Raw genomic sequence first — 14,854 nt, forward strand, 5'->3', positions numbered from 1 at the left:
GACATGCATGTGCTGGGTGACCTCAGGCGGGTCACTTCTATTCCTGGCTCTGCATTTGGCAACAGAGATGGTAGCAGTGCCTACCTCGGTGCAGCCCTGCTGCGAGGATTAAGAGAGATGAACCACAGGATGGACGGTGCCTGGTAGATGGTAGGCACTCGCTTTCTGCACAATGTGAGCCCTGTTTCTCCAGCAGCCTCGCTCGCCTCCCCACCGCGTGGCCCACACTCCGTACGTGCCCACCACCTGCCAGTGCCCTCCTGCCCTCCAGCCTTTGTATGTGCTTTGCCAGCTGACTTACTCCCTGGCTTTCTCCCTCCCACTTTCCAAGGTTCAGCTCAAGATCCCCGCTTCTCTGGACCCCCAGGGTAAGGGGGATGCCCCTCCCTCCCCTGTGCTCCCTCCTGGGGCGCCCTCGGCCCTTGTCCCACTGCCCTGGGACCACTGCTCTCCTGTCTGGCTTCCTTTCTGGACTGGATGCTCCTTAGGTGATAAGAGAGCATCGTGCTCACTCTGCACGCCCAGGCCTTAGAACCTGCACTGCATGCGAGAGGGCCCGATAAATGCTTAGCAACAAACAAGAAAAGCAAGAGAATCATAAAGAGGCAAATTTCAACTCACCGTAACAGCAGCAAAACCCTCCTAATAATTAGGCTGCACTTTTTAAACATATGCTAGTGGCCAGGCTCTGTGCTAAGCTTTGGACACACATCATGTAGTCACAGTAACCCTGGGACACGGGTACTTTTATTCCTGTTTTACGGGTAAAGGGATGGAGAAGGGGGACATTTAAAAATCTTGCTCCAGCGACAGACAGGAAGTCAAAAAGCCTGGATTCAAACCCAGAACTCTCAGACCCCAGATGGGCTCGGCTCTTGATGGGGAAGAACCTGCCTACGTGCCCCCAGGAGCCCCTCCCTGACGGCCACATGACCTCATGGGGATACCGGGGGATTTCCGATAGAGGCGGGACTGGGTTCCTGAAGAGCCTTCCTCTTCCTGGCTCTCAGGGCCTGTGATTTAAATTACCAGCTCCTCGGGTTCTCACCTGGGTTTCCCCAGGATGCTTAGCATGAGGCTGGGCACAGAGAAGGCAACAACAGGCCTGTGCTGAAGGAGGGAGGGAGGGAGGGAGGGAGGAAGGGAGGGAGGGAGGGAGGGAGGGAGGGAGGGAGGGAGGGAGGGGAGGAGGGAGGGATGTGGATGACAGTTTATTCTGCACATGCCCAAGTCTTTGCTGGGCCCAGGATCATAACCCAGCAGACCCAGGGGATGCGGGAAGGGAGGGCTCCCGCCTGTGACACCCCGCAGGGTGGTCATTCTTACCGGCACAGGTGGTCGGTCCGGCACACGCTGCGCAGGTCCAGGCAGTTGGGCTTCTCCTTGTCCTCGTAGGAGCAGCTGGGCAGGATGGTCTGCCGGCGGCGCTCGGCACACGCCTGGTCCTGGCAGGAGCAGAAGAGCATGCGGTAGGTATACTCGCTGGGCACCCGGTCGAAGAACTGGCGCAGGGCCTTGTGGCACTTGCGGCGGTTGCAGCGCTCGGTGGGCGAGATCTCGCGGTTGCAGATGGAGATGTAGGAGGAGCGCAGCTTCTTGCAGTTCTCGTTCAGGTTGCAGGCCTTGGCCGCGTCCAGGCAGTGGTTGCTCTTGGCACTGACCGCCGGGTCCGCCCCGGTCCCTGGATGGGAGAGGAGAGAGGTCAGAGGGCTGCGCAGGCCTGGGACACTCCCCCCTCCCCGCACAGTGCCTGCTCTCTGGGGACACCTCTCAGCCTTCCCTACGCTCTGCCTCAGCTTCCTCGTCTGTGAAATGGGGCCACCTACCAGGGCCTCCCCTCAGGCATGGTGAGGGTTAAACAAGGATGGACAGGTCCATGCCGTGCTCAGGCAGCGCCTAGCACAGGGTACACACGTGTGGTGAGTACACACGTCCTAGGAGGAGGGTTGTTACTCCAGAGTCATATTTAAGACTCATCACAGCAGAGAAGGCGAGCACTTGGTGTTCATGCACAGCTCTGTTCACACATGTGGGAAATGGGGCAGTGACTGGCTCAGGATCACACGGCTGGGCGGCAGCTAAGCCCAGACGGGCCGGCCCTGAGCACCACAGCAGTGGGCGAGAGCAGGCTTCCGGCAGGGACACCGCTGGCATTTAGGGGGGCACATTCTCACACGGGAGCTTCAGCAGCCAAGGCACAAACAGCACCCCTGCCACCCTTCTCCCCACCACCATGGCCACTGGAGCTGGCCTGCCTCACACAGTTCCAATGCCCCACAGTGGGGTGGGGCGGGGTGGGGCAGGGCGGGGCGGGACGGGTGCCACCGTAGCTGGTTAGTAGCTGGTTAGTGCCCAGACCCACTAACAAGAAAGCTCTGAGGGGAGCCTGGTGGTGCGAGGTGCAGGCTGAAGGCACGTCCCCGACTCTGAGGGGCTGAGCACACGAGCAGCCACAGGGCAGACGTGCTGGCTGCTGGGCTCCGGAGTCAGTGTCATGGATTTGAGCTTCGTGCCGCTGCCCGTGGGCACAAAGCAGGATCCCAGGAATCGCCAGGTCCCACCCCACAAGTCTCAGTTGTTCCACAGGAAGCACAGCACAGGGGCCAGGCGGCCTCCACCGCCAGCTGCTCCCACCTGCAGAGCGCCTGTCCGTCCTGATGACAGCCGGTGCGGGAGGCAGGGATCCGCACCTGCCCCTCAGGTGCTCTGCTGAGAGCGGATGGGCGACCACCTAACCCTGCTTCTTCACTTCACAGGTGGGGACACTGGGGCCCTGAGTGGACAGAGGGCTGGCCACGGTCACCCCGCATGCCAGCAGCAAACCAGAGGCGCCCAGATCCCACCACGGAATGCAGAGAACCAGCGGCTTGGGTTTTAGGATGGGCCATATCTTTTCATTCATTCTTCACCCAACAAATGCTTTCTCATCCTTACTGAGCACCACCCCCGTTCTAGGCCCTGCAAGGAGGTGGGAAGGACGTGAGTGAGGCACCTGACACCGCACCTCCCCTCCCATGGCCCCACCCCCCTCCCCCCAGGAGCCTGAGCACTGCCAGTCCGAGGTTCCGGTCCCTGGGTCATTAGAGAGCACGTCCCACCTGTGCACGGCCCGCCCCTGCCAGGTGCCGTGTTGGATCAGAAGTGTAAGAGGGGCTCCCATTCTCGAGAGCTCATCAGTCCAGCCAGGAAACCAAGAGGCAGGCGCAGGCCTAGGAGTCAGACTGAGCCTCTCTGTCGCTCCTGGCCCTGCTGCTCATCAGCTGTGGCCTTGGGCAAGGGCTGTACCCCCCTTTCCTCAGTTTCCCTGTCTACTAAACAGTACCTGCCTCAGAGCGTTCTACAGGCACGAATGAGGTCTCTCGTTGTTGTCTCTCTCCCGCATGATAATTTTGCCCAGTCTTCTAGAACATCCCCTTTGGCTACGGCATCGTCCATCTTTAAGGAAACATGGCTAAGCTACCACCCTATTTTTCTGCTCCCCTTTAAAGCAAACCCTCAAACCAGTCATCTATACCAGAGTCTCCTTCTCCCTTCCCATTCTGTCCTGAACCCACTGCAGGCTGGTGTTTGCCTCACTCGCACCTGTGTCCGTGGTCAGGGACCCCTCGGCCCGCTGGACACAGCCGGTCGCTCCCTCCACCTTCTCCTCGTGGCTGCCGATCCTCCTGCTGCCTCCCCGTGCTCCCCCACCTGCTCTGCTGGTCCTGTCTTCTCCACCAGGCTCAGCCCCGCTCTCCCTGCATCCACTCCCCCGGGCCCTCATATCACCTCACAGCCTTAACTGTCATCAATAATTCCCAATCAGACCTCCCCACTGAACCCCAGAATCATGTTCACCTGCCTGCTTGCTAGTTCCACCTGAAAGGCTGGCACCGCATCCCAAACTTCACATGCCCCCAAACCAAACCTCATATTGTCCCCCCCAGGCTGTGCCCCCCGGTCTCCTTCGTCCCTCTGAAAACAGCCGCACCCTTCCAGGGCTCAGGCCGAAAATCTCGGTGCTTCCTGGACTCCTCTCTCAGTCACACACCACGTCAGAAAAACCTGGCAGTTCTACCTCCAGAATACATCCGGAATCCATCCACCTCTCCCCACCACGGCTGCCACCTTGGCCCCAGCCACCACTGGCCGCTGTGGGCTGAGAAGGCCTCCTGCCCAGCTCCCCTCCCCTCAAAACCATCCTCTCATCACGTTCTAGAACCTGAGGCAGAGAAAAGATCCTGGGCCCCGAAGCCCCCAGTGACTTCCCATCTCATTCAGAGGCCTTGGCATGGCCTGTGCTGTCCAGCACGAGCCACATGTGGCCACTGAGCTTGAAATGTGGCTCGTTTACAATGAGGTGTCCACACCAGATTTTGAGTACTTTACACAAAAAAAGTGTAAAGCATTTCACTAACAATATTTTACTTTGATCACATGTTGAAGTGATAATAGTCTGGAGATACTGTGTTAAACAGATGTATTATTAATTTCACTTGGCTCAGCCGGTGTGGCTCAGTGGTTGGGCATCAACCTGTGAACCAGGAGGTCACAGTTCGATTCCCAGTCAGGGCACCTGCCAAGTTTCAGGCTTGGTCCCCAGTGGGGGGTGTGCAGGAGGCAGCCAATCAATGATTCTGTCTCATTGATGTTTCTATCTCACCTTCTCCCTTTCTCTCTCTGAAATCAATAAACACAGATCTTTTTTTTTTAATATATTTTTTATTGATTTTTTACAGAGAGGAAGGGAGAGAGAGCTAGAGAGTTAGAAACATCGATGAGAGAGAAACATCAATCAGCTGCCTCCTGCACATCTCCCACTGGAGATATGCCCACAACCCAGGTACATGCCCTTGACCGGAATCAAACCTGGGACCCTTCAGTCCACAAACCGACGCTCTATCCACTGAGCCAAACCGGTTTCGGCAACACAGATCTTTTTTAAAATAATTTAAAAATTAAATAACTTAACTTCACCTGTTTCTTTTTACTTTTTAATGTGATACTAAAAAATTTAGAATTACATATGTGACATATTATACAGGGTGAGGCAAAAGTAGGTTTACAGTTGTTCAACAGAAAATAACACAATAATCCTATATAATAAAAGGCTAACATGGAAATAGATCGAACGGCGGAACAACCAAACAGCCAAACAACCAGTCGCTATGATGGGGGCGCCAGAACATGGGCAGCAGGCGGCAGAGCATGGAACATGGCGGGCATCGGGCGCGGCAGGATGGTGGAGCAGGTGAGCGGGAGCACCAGACCAAGGAGGGGCACCGGTCACTGTCACTGGGGTGAGCCTCTGGTGGTTACTGAAAATTCTTTGCTCCCGCACACCGTGGTCCCACCCGGTGCTTGCATCTGCTGCCGGCGCCCGCCCTGATCAATTGGCACCATCAGCAGGTGTGAGCGGTGGCTGCTGGCCCTGATCGCCCCTAAAGGTTTCTCCACTTCCCCCTGCTCCTGAGGGGCGATTGCACCCACTGACGGGGCAGGCCTCAATTGCTCAGTACCGTCAGCCGGTGAGAGTGGGGCTGGTGCCATCAGTGCAGGAGCAGCGGCCTGCTGGCAGACAGGGAAGGGGGGCGCATGGAGGATGGGCCAAGACCTGCCCCTGTGCCCACCACAGCCTCTTGGCCCACAGTTCCTTTCAAGGTGCACAAATTCATGCCCTGGGCCCCTAGTTAATAAATAAGAATATAAGAATAAGCTCTGTGCTTTGTGTACTCACAACTATAAACCTACTTTGGCCCCACCCTGTATTTCTAGTAGCCAGCGGTGCTCTATGACCATATCTCCTACTCCTTCCCCTGCTCACTTACTCCATCCGTACCAGCCCACTGGTCTCCTTGGTTTTCCCGGAACTTCCCTGACCTCAGGGCCTTTGCACTCGCTGCTTCCTCTGTCTGGAAAGGTCTCCCCCACCCCCATGACCATTCCTCACTTCTTTAAGGCCTCTGCTCAGATGTTACTTTATCTGTGGGTCGTTCCTGATACATAATACCAGTCACTCCCTTTACCGACTCTGATCTGTTTTCCCACAGCACTCATCACCACCTGCCTCAGTGTGGACTGACTTCCTCATTTGTTTGTATCAAATATAAGTTCCATGAAGGCAGCGGCTTTGTCCGTTGTGCTCACTGTACCGTATCCATATTTCCCAGCACATGAGGCATGGTGGGTGCTGAATAAGCATTTGATGAGTGAAAAACTAAATGTACTTAGAACAGTATCTAGTTCACAGTAAGTGTTCAAAGAGTGTTGGTTAACGTTACGAAGGAAGCCCAGCTGACAGAGGGCCCAGCTGACAGACGTCCATACATGACCACGTGTGGTCAAGTACCAATGTGGAGCCCAGCCCAGAGGGCTCAGAAGAGAAAGTCAGGGTCAGTCGGTGAAGACGAGCCATCACCCCCACACTCTGCCTCACCGCCAGCAGCCCTGCAAAGGCAGACAGCAAACTCCCTCTCTTCTTGTCAAAACAAAAGGAGAATTAAGGCAGGAAGGGAATCAAGGTTTGTTTTCCCACTCATTCGATTAACAAATCCTTATTGAGGGCCTACTGTGTGCTGGCATTTCCCCCAGAGACACAGATAGAGACAGAGGAACAGGCTGTGCACGGAGGCAGTCAGAGAGAAAAGCGTCCTGTCCAGACCAGGGTCAGAGGAGCAGCGGCATCCCTGCTGAAACCTGCGGGATGAGTCAGAGCGAGAAGAGAGAGAGGAAGGGGGACCCAGACAGAGGGAGCTGACAGCACTCAGCGCCTGGAGGTGGAGACTGAAGGAGGGACCAGCAGAGAGGACTCTGGAAGCTGAGCAATGACTTTCCAGTCACAGTGGGGTATGGGGCCCCCCTAGCAGTTCCCTGAGCTGCTGCCAAACCATTCTGCCCCCACCAGGCAAAGACCAAGGGTGCCTGTCTACACAAAGGCCACTCTGGAGGCCTGGCCTCTCAGGGAGGGTCCCCCTGACCCACCAGGGGGTTCTTTCCCGTTCAGACGCCGGCAGAAGGGAAGAGCGAAGCTGCCTGGGCCGAGGTGGAGGAGAGCGAGGACAGAAGGAGACCCCAGAGAGGGGCAGGGCGACAACCACAAACGGAACAGCAGCTAATTTAGGGCCTCTGCCACTCCCAGGTCCCCCAGGTGCTCCGTTCCGCTCCTCTCAGCGTGTTGCTGAGCTAATGCCGGTGTAATTATAGCCTCATGGCTTCCATTTGGAGCTTGAATAGTGTCAGCTTTTGCTACGGGCTGGCAGATGTAAACCCCTGGGCCAAAACTTGGTAAATTTCCTAGAAAAAAAAAATACAAGAAACAAAAAAAGGGGGCAATAGTAACCGTAATTGCCTAGTTACCAGGAAGATGTCCCTTCTGATCCTCCCGGAGTGGGTCCAGGGGGTAGTGGGCCCGAGGACGGGGCCCCCACTCACGTGGGAAGAGGCCGGGAGCTGGCCTTGGGTCCGCTGTCCTTGTGAGGAGGCACGTGTGGGGCGGGCAGTCTGACCGGCAGCCCTCCCACCCATCACTGCCTCCACCCACGCTGAGGCGCCCCTCGGGTCCAGAAGGCTTGTTCTCCTCTTTGAGAGGCCCCACGGGGGAGCAAGGAGAAGGGGCTGGATTCCCAGCGTGGGCCCAGCCCCTAAACTGGAATGTCCAAAAAGCAGGATGGAGGCCCTGCTAGCAGCCGCCCCACCACCACCCACACACACACACACCCATACCCCACCCTGTCCCTACACAGAGAGGTGAGACCACACAGGAAGTTGCAGGACTTGGAGCTACTAACTCTTCCCAGGCCTGGGCAGACCCATCCTCCAGGCTCCTTCCCACTCCTCCCCACATGGGTGTCCCAGGCCCGTTGACAGCAGCCAGATGGGCAGACTCAGCCAAGGAGTAAATGGTGACTGACAGCTGCCCCAGGAGAGTGAGGCAGGACTGAACCACACCTGGCACTTTCCAAAACCTACCAGCTCCAGCCCCTGGGGACTCATTCTAGCTTCTTCATCCCCTCCATTCCCCTCCCTAGGTGAGGGCATGGGGGGTGGGGGCAGACAACCACCAACAGAGGGGCTGCCCCCCCACACACAAGCCTCGCCCACCTCCCTGCTTCCCTCCCAGGTGCTGCCCTGAGCCAATGACCATCTGTCCCTAGAACTTTAAACTGAATATCCGACATTTTCCTTGGCTACATAGCGAGCCCTGGTCCCCCAGGTATCGCCTATTCATTTTGGCCACGTACTCCTTTAAATCCCTTACTCCTTAAGTTAAGTGAAATGTTTAAATTTCTTCAACTGACTCACCTTTTAAATGTTTCAATACCTACCTGGATTTGTCCTAAATGATAAGATCTACATTAGTTCTGAATTTGTCTAATATGTGTTCCGATGCATTGCTATTCAAACACATATATGGACTCTCACGCTCATAGCCCATCCCGGCATCGGTGCACGTGCACTCGAAGGGAACTGACTACCTACAGTTCAGGCTCTTAAACTTTGGTGCATTGTGACCTGCCTCTTACACACGGATGCACGCCCCCCCCCCTGCCCCCCACCCGGCTCACTGTGTTGGGAGCTCCATGGCTGGAGCCCAGGACCCTGGATTTCCCAAGCTCCCCCCAGTTCTGAGCTCACCCTTCAAAACTGGAGAACTGGTAACTTAGAGGAGAGGCCGAGCTGCCCATGGCCTGCTCCCCAAACATGCACACCCCGCCCAGCACACAATTTACCAAGTCACCCTCTGAAGAAGGCGGTTTGTGGCCTGTGTGGCAGAGCCTGCCCCTGGGGGTGAACTAGGGGGTGATCAAGGTAGACTTTCCAACCACAATAGGAGCAGGAACGGTATCGGAGACACCTCCAAGCCAGTGGAGCCGGGTGTGTCAACTCCCCTTCCGGCCTTCCAGCCACCTGCCAGCCTGGTCCCTCACCCCTAATCCCGTGCCCAGCTGCAATGCCCAGGCCCAGGCCCACCCTGGGCTCCTGAGCCATGCTCAGCAGCTCTTACACAAAAGTGGCAGTCAGAGACCTGGGCCCAGCTTGTGAAACCCTGACAGGCCTGACCCCCTCTGGGCCTCATGTCCTCACCTCAAACTACATGGTCTCCTACATTTTGTGACTCCCCTGCCCACCCACCTTCCCCTACACACACACACACACACACACACACACACACACACACGCAAGACTCTGCCAGCTGCAGGGAGAAAGCGCCTTGTCCCACCCCTTTTCCTAAGAGCAGGCTGAAAGAAGGTCCAGCCTGGCCCTGTGCAAAACAGCCCATATGCACACAGCAGCACACACATACAGGCAGAGCTCACACCACACCCGCCTCCAGACACAGCACCCAAATCCCTGTCGATTAGCAGCCAGCCAAACAAACAGCTGTCAGTCAGCAAATACTTTCATCTACTAACTACGTGCCCTAGAAATCCAGCTGTGAGCTACAGTGACAGCCCCGCTCTCCAGGAACTTTCATTCCCGTGAGAAGAAACTGGTAGCGAACACATAACAAATTAACAAGGCGATCTACAGTGTGATAAGTGCGATGAAGAAAATACAATAAGGGAATTCAGAAAACTGACTGGCAGGGTGAGGGAGGGCCTATCCTCGGAGGTGACATCCAAGTTGAGACAGAATGATGGACAGGGGTGAAACGTGCAAAGCATCCAAGGTAGGAAAATCCCAAGTAACAGGAAGAGCCCGTCAAAGGTCCTGAGACAGCCAGGAGCTTGGCGTGTTCACAGGCAGAAGGAAGGGTAAGGCGGCTGGAGCTTCCCGAATGAAGCAGAGAAGAGAAGGGACAGTCAGGGGAGATCACGTGGGAACTGCAGGGTGGGGTAAGAACTTCAGATGTTACTCTAAGATGCAAAGTTCCTGGAGGGTTTTAAGGAGGGGCATCTGCTTGTGGACACATGGAAGACTGAGGACACATGAGGGGTCCGGCCTGAAGAGGAAGCCAGCTAAGGACTGCTGCAGTAGCAGGTGGAAGATGGTGGTAGCTTAGAGATGTGGTGGCTGCAGAGAGGGCAAAAATGAGCCCATTCTGTATGCACAGGGTGGGGCAAAAGTACATTGACAGTTGTGAGTATTCAAGACACAGAGTTAATTCTTGTCTTGTCATTATTTATTAGCTAGAGGCCTGGTGCATGAAATTCAGGCAGGCCGGGTATCCCTCAGCCTGGCCTGCGCCTTCTCACAGTCCAGTCTGGGAGTCTTCAGAGGGATGTCCGACTGACAGCTTAGGCCTGGTCCCCGGGGAGCGGGCCTAAGCCAGCAGTCGGGCATCCCTAGCGCTGCTGTGGAGGCGGGAGAGGCTCCCACCACCACCACTGCACTCGCCAGCTGTGAGCCTGGCTCAGGGCTTCTGGCTGAGCAACACTCCCCCTGTGGGAGTGCACTGACCACCAGGGGGCAGATCCTGCATCGAGCATCTTCCCCCTGGTGGTCAGTGCACATCATAGCAACCAGTCATTCCTCCATTCGGTCTATTTGCATATTAACCTTTTATTATATAGGATTATTGTGTTATTTTCCATACAAACAGCTTCAAACCTACTTTTGCCCAGCACTGTATTTAGAGATAAAGCCAAACGGGTAGGTTAGCTGCTGAATGAGAAGAGAGAGAGAACTCAAGGTTTTGGTCTGGGCACCAGGATGATGGAATTGTTTTGTGAAACAGGAAGATTTGGGAGGAAGGAGGGAAGACTAAATGGATATTTCTGTGTTGACTGAAGTTTGAGACACCCGTTTGCTGTCCCAGTGAAGATGTTGAAAAGGCAGAAGGACAGACTCTGGCATTCAGGGAGGCGTCTGAGCTACAGACATCGGCAGAGCCTCACTGACTAGAAGCTATTTAAAACTACAGAACTAAATGGGGGGGGGGGGCGGGGAGGCACGACAGAGCTCCAGGGGACACCACTTGGTGGGAACGGGAAGGCGTGGAGCATGAGTTGGTGGAAATCGAGAGACCCCAATGTCATGAAAGCCAAGGCAAGAGCTTCAAAAAGGAGGGCAGTCAACTGAGTCCAGATAATGGGGGTCATAAGGGTGAGCATTCAACAATGAGGTGCAGAGTGAGCAGATGCTAATAGGGCTGGAGGGAAGGCAGGAGGCGGGAGGAAGAGCGAGGGCCTGCCTGCCCACCTCCTGCCCTCAGGAGGCATCCATGCCCAGCCCTCCCTCAGGATTCGTTTACTTCCTCAGCACCCACTATGCGTGAAGCCCACTGGAGAAACGAAGAGAACTGCCTACGCTTCCATTCTAGCGCAGGTGACAGTATAATCAAGTGACACTGGACACACTCCCCTGGCCTGAGGCTCCCTCCCTGCCTCACAGGCATCCCTCTGCCTGCTCCGGCTAGGCTTGTGATTAGGAGCAGGGACTCTGGCCCAGCAGTGGCCTGGGAGGCGGACCACCACAGGCCAAGCGAGCATGAACAGGTATGCAACCTCTGAGCCTGTTTTTCTCATCTGCAAAATGGGGATACAACACCTGCCCGGACTACCCTCAGGACCACGCTAAAGACTACTCTGGAAAGTGTAGGCAAAAATGCTCACATGGCCCTAGCTGGTTTGGCTCAGTGGATAGAGTGTCGGCCTGCGGACTGAAGGGTCCCAGGTTCGATTCCAGTCAAGGGCACATGCCTGGGTTGTGGGCTTGATCCCCAGTAGGGGGCGTGCAGGAGGCAACCAATCAATGAGTTCTCATCACTGATGTTTCTCTCTCTCTCTCTCTCTCCCTTCCTCTCTGAAATCAATAAAAAATATATTTTTTAAAAATGCTCACGTGGTTTCCAGCCCATAGCACGTGCGCCACAAATGCTGTTTAAGAGTGAGAGTCGTGGCCGGAAGACCCTCCCCTCCATCTCTTGGTTCCTCATGGCCCTGCCAGCAGAGGCCGGCCCCATGTGCCTGTTGCTCCAGCCTCCCATACCACACCCCAAAAGATAAAAGTCCCAGTCCCCCCACAGGAGAACAAGAGGCAGCCTCCCGAGCTCCCTCTGCTCATCCAGGAAGCCTAAGAGAGTGGGAGGGGGCCTTTCTCACCAGGAGCCGGGGCAGAAAGCAGAGCGGCAGCTTCCCCAGGAGGCAACCAGCCAGCCCAGCACGCCTGGCCTGCCAGGCCTCTGTCCTCACTCCAGGCACAGGGATCCCTGCTCAACCAGGGTGTAGTCCAGGCTTCCTTATACCCTGGATTTCCCCTCAAACGTTCCCCTCCCCTCCAGCCCCACACAGCCCGAGCCACCCCCCACCCTCCAGGGCATTTTGGAAGCAGGCCAACCCACCAAAGGTCAATCTGATGAATGGCAAATTCATTGAAAATCAATTCGGAAAAAAATCAATTACCTTTTAATATCATTTTACATTTTGTCACATTTTAACCACTTGTCAGAATTCTTTCACTAATTCTTCAAAAAGCATATTCATCTTATTTTGTGTTTTTACCGATTAAAATTTCATTTTTTCACATTTGAAGGGACTTCTTCACCCACTTTAGAGGACTCTACGACCTTTTAAATACAGTTTGGGTGGTTAGTTTTTTATATTTAGGATTTTAAGCATTTTCACACCAATCCCCACAATGGTATATCAGCTTTAATTTTGTATTCAAAACCAAAATTGAGGCATTTCATATTGATGTGATACTAACTCCTTCATCCACATTTTTTTGTTGCTGTTAATCCTCACCCAGGGATATTTTTCCATTGACTTCTAGAGAGTGGAAGGGAGAGGGAGAGACAGAGAGAGAGACACATCGATTGGTTGTCTCCTCAGGCACCCCGACCAGGGCCGGGGATCAAGCCTGCAACCAAGAATCGAACCCAGGACACTTCAGTCCATGGGCCCAACCGGCTAGGGCTCATCCACCATTTTTATTGGTGTGAATGCACATAGCACTGGAGGCACCAAATCATAAAGTAATTTTGTTTACTGATAATGAATATATTTTTCTTGCCATTAGACATCTATATCAATTATGACCCCAAAACCTCAATTATACCTTAAAATACAGCAATGAAAACCACTTGCAAAAATCTTCAGAAGCCATGAAAACCATTCAATGTAAATTTCTAAAAGCTTTTAAAATAACCAATTTTGGTAAATCAATAAACTTGGTGGCCGGTCATTTAGCAAACTGAGTTTAAAAGCAGTGGCCACTGGGCACCTCATGACAGGCTTTCTCCCCACCATCTCTGTGCCATTTTTCCTCTGTGGGGTTCCTGCCACTAGTTCACCACCTAACTCCTCCTTGGGACTGTCACTGCCGACCTCACCATCGCCCTGCCTGCCCTGGGAATGGCCTCACACCCGGCTGTGGTCCCCTTCCCTCCCCTTCCCAGTGGCTCCCAGTCCTCTGTTCTGTCCCCTCGGTTTCCAGGCAGGAGGGCCCCTGTCCCACATGCTCTGGGTCCCATCTCTCCGCCTTCTCTAGGACATCACTCCTGAAATTACCCCTTTTCTCCCTGCCCTTCAGCTTCTCCCGCTCCAGGGGTCATTCCCAAAGCAGCCACAGCCACCTTCACAGCCCATTTCAGAACACGCCGCTGTCCATCTCCATCCCTGCTGCTGTCCTGGGACATGCCCCTGCGACGGCCTCTAACTGCTCTCCCACTTCCCATCTTGCCATGCCCCTCGGCCCCACGATCCACTCTCCATGGGGCCAGTGTAATCTTTTCAAATTCGTAAATCACACTGTGCTACTCGAGTGTCTACACCTTCCCAGGGGCTCTCATCACTCTTAGAGTGAAATCCAAACTCCGCCACTCGCCTGCAGCATCTGGCCCAGGATCCATGGTCCGGCCCCTGCCCGCCTCCGTGCCCACCTCCCAAACCATGGCCTCCCTCTCATTCCCTGGGCCCAGCCACGCCGTCTGCCTGAAGTCCCACCCTCCACCCCAGGCTGTTCCCTCTGCAGTCCCCGGCCCTCCCCATGGCTGGGAGGCCTATTTTGACATTCCCAATCAGGAATACCCACCACCTGTCTCATCACCTGATGTTATTTCTCTGTTTAGCTTTCATCACTATGTACATGTGTGTTGTTTTCTGCTTTTCTCTGACTCAGGCGAATCAAGCCTAAACTCCATGAGAGCAAGACTCCTCTGTCTTGTTCAAGGACGTATCCTCAGCACCTAGGTCAGCACGTGGCACTCAAGGGACACTGAGTGAAAACCTGGGGACATAGTCTCTCTCTCTCTCTCACACACACACACACACCCAATACACATACACATCAGCACCCCAAAACACACACACACACACACACACACACAAAACCACAAACACACCCCACCCCCCATATGCCACATACACACACCATCCCATAGACCAGTGGTATTCAACCTTCCTAATGCCGTGACCCTTTAATACAGCTCCTCATGTTGTGGTGACCCCCAATTTCATTATTACAAATTGAACATAATTAAAGCATAGTGATTAATCACAAAAACAATACGTAATTATATGTGTGTTTTCCGATGGTCTTAGGCAACCCCTGTGAAAGGGTCATTCGACCCCCAAAGGGGTCGCGACCCACAGGTTGAGAACCGCTGCCATAGACACATACAAAACCACAAATACACACACACACACACACACACCCCACCCCACACCACACTACCACACACACGACCAAAGCATGTACCAAAACACACTATACTCCCCACCTACATACTACACACACATACACACACTGACTCTCTCAGACACAGTCCGTGCCGCCCACCCCTGGGGTTGTGGCAGGGAGGGGCGTTCCCAGGGCTCTGAAATAAGCCCTGCTCCTATCGGACAAAACAAGGTGAATGCAGCTCGAGGCTAAGCCAGGGGAACACTCGGGGGAAGGACCTGCAGAGCCACGCCAGGAGCTCCTCGGAGCAGGA

General features: G+C 54.6%; 1 protein-coding gene across 4 annotated transcripts in view; it reads right to left on the minus strand.

Moving 5' to 3' along the window:
- The window catches only part of GFRA2 (GDNF family receptor alpha 2), an 89,074-nt gene that overhangs the window by 54,365 nt on the left and 19,855 nt on the right, over positions 1–14,854 (minus strand). For all 4 annotated transcript variants that reach the window (XM_036314828.1, XM_036314831.1, XM_036314827.1 and 1 more), the window contains one exon: positions 1,327–1,681. In XM_036314828.1, coding sequence (XP_036170721.1) covers positions 1,327–1,681 — 355 coding nt within the window. The remainder of the gene's footprint in view (positions 1–1,326; positions 1,682–14,854) is intronic.

The sequence above is a fragment of the Myotis myotis genome, unplaced genomic scaffold, assembly GCF_014108235.1.
Source record: "Myotis myotis isolate mMyoMyo1 unplaced genomic scaffold, mMyoMyo1.p scaffold_m19_p_6, whole genome shotgun sequence".
NCBI classification, from domain to species: Eukaryota; Metazoa; Chordata; class Mammalia; order Chiroptera; family Vespertilionidae; genus Myotis; species Myotis myotis.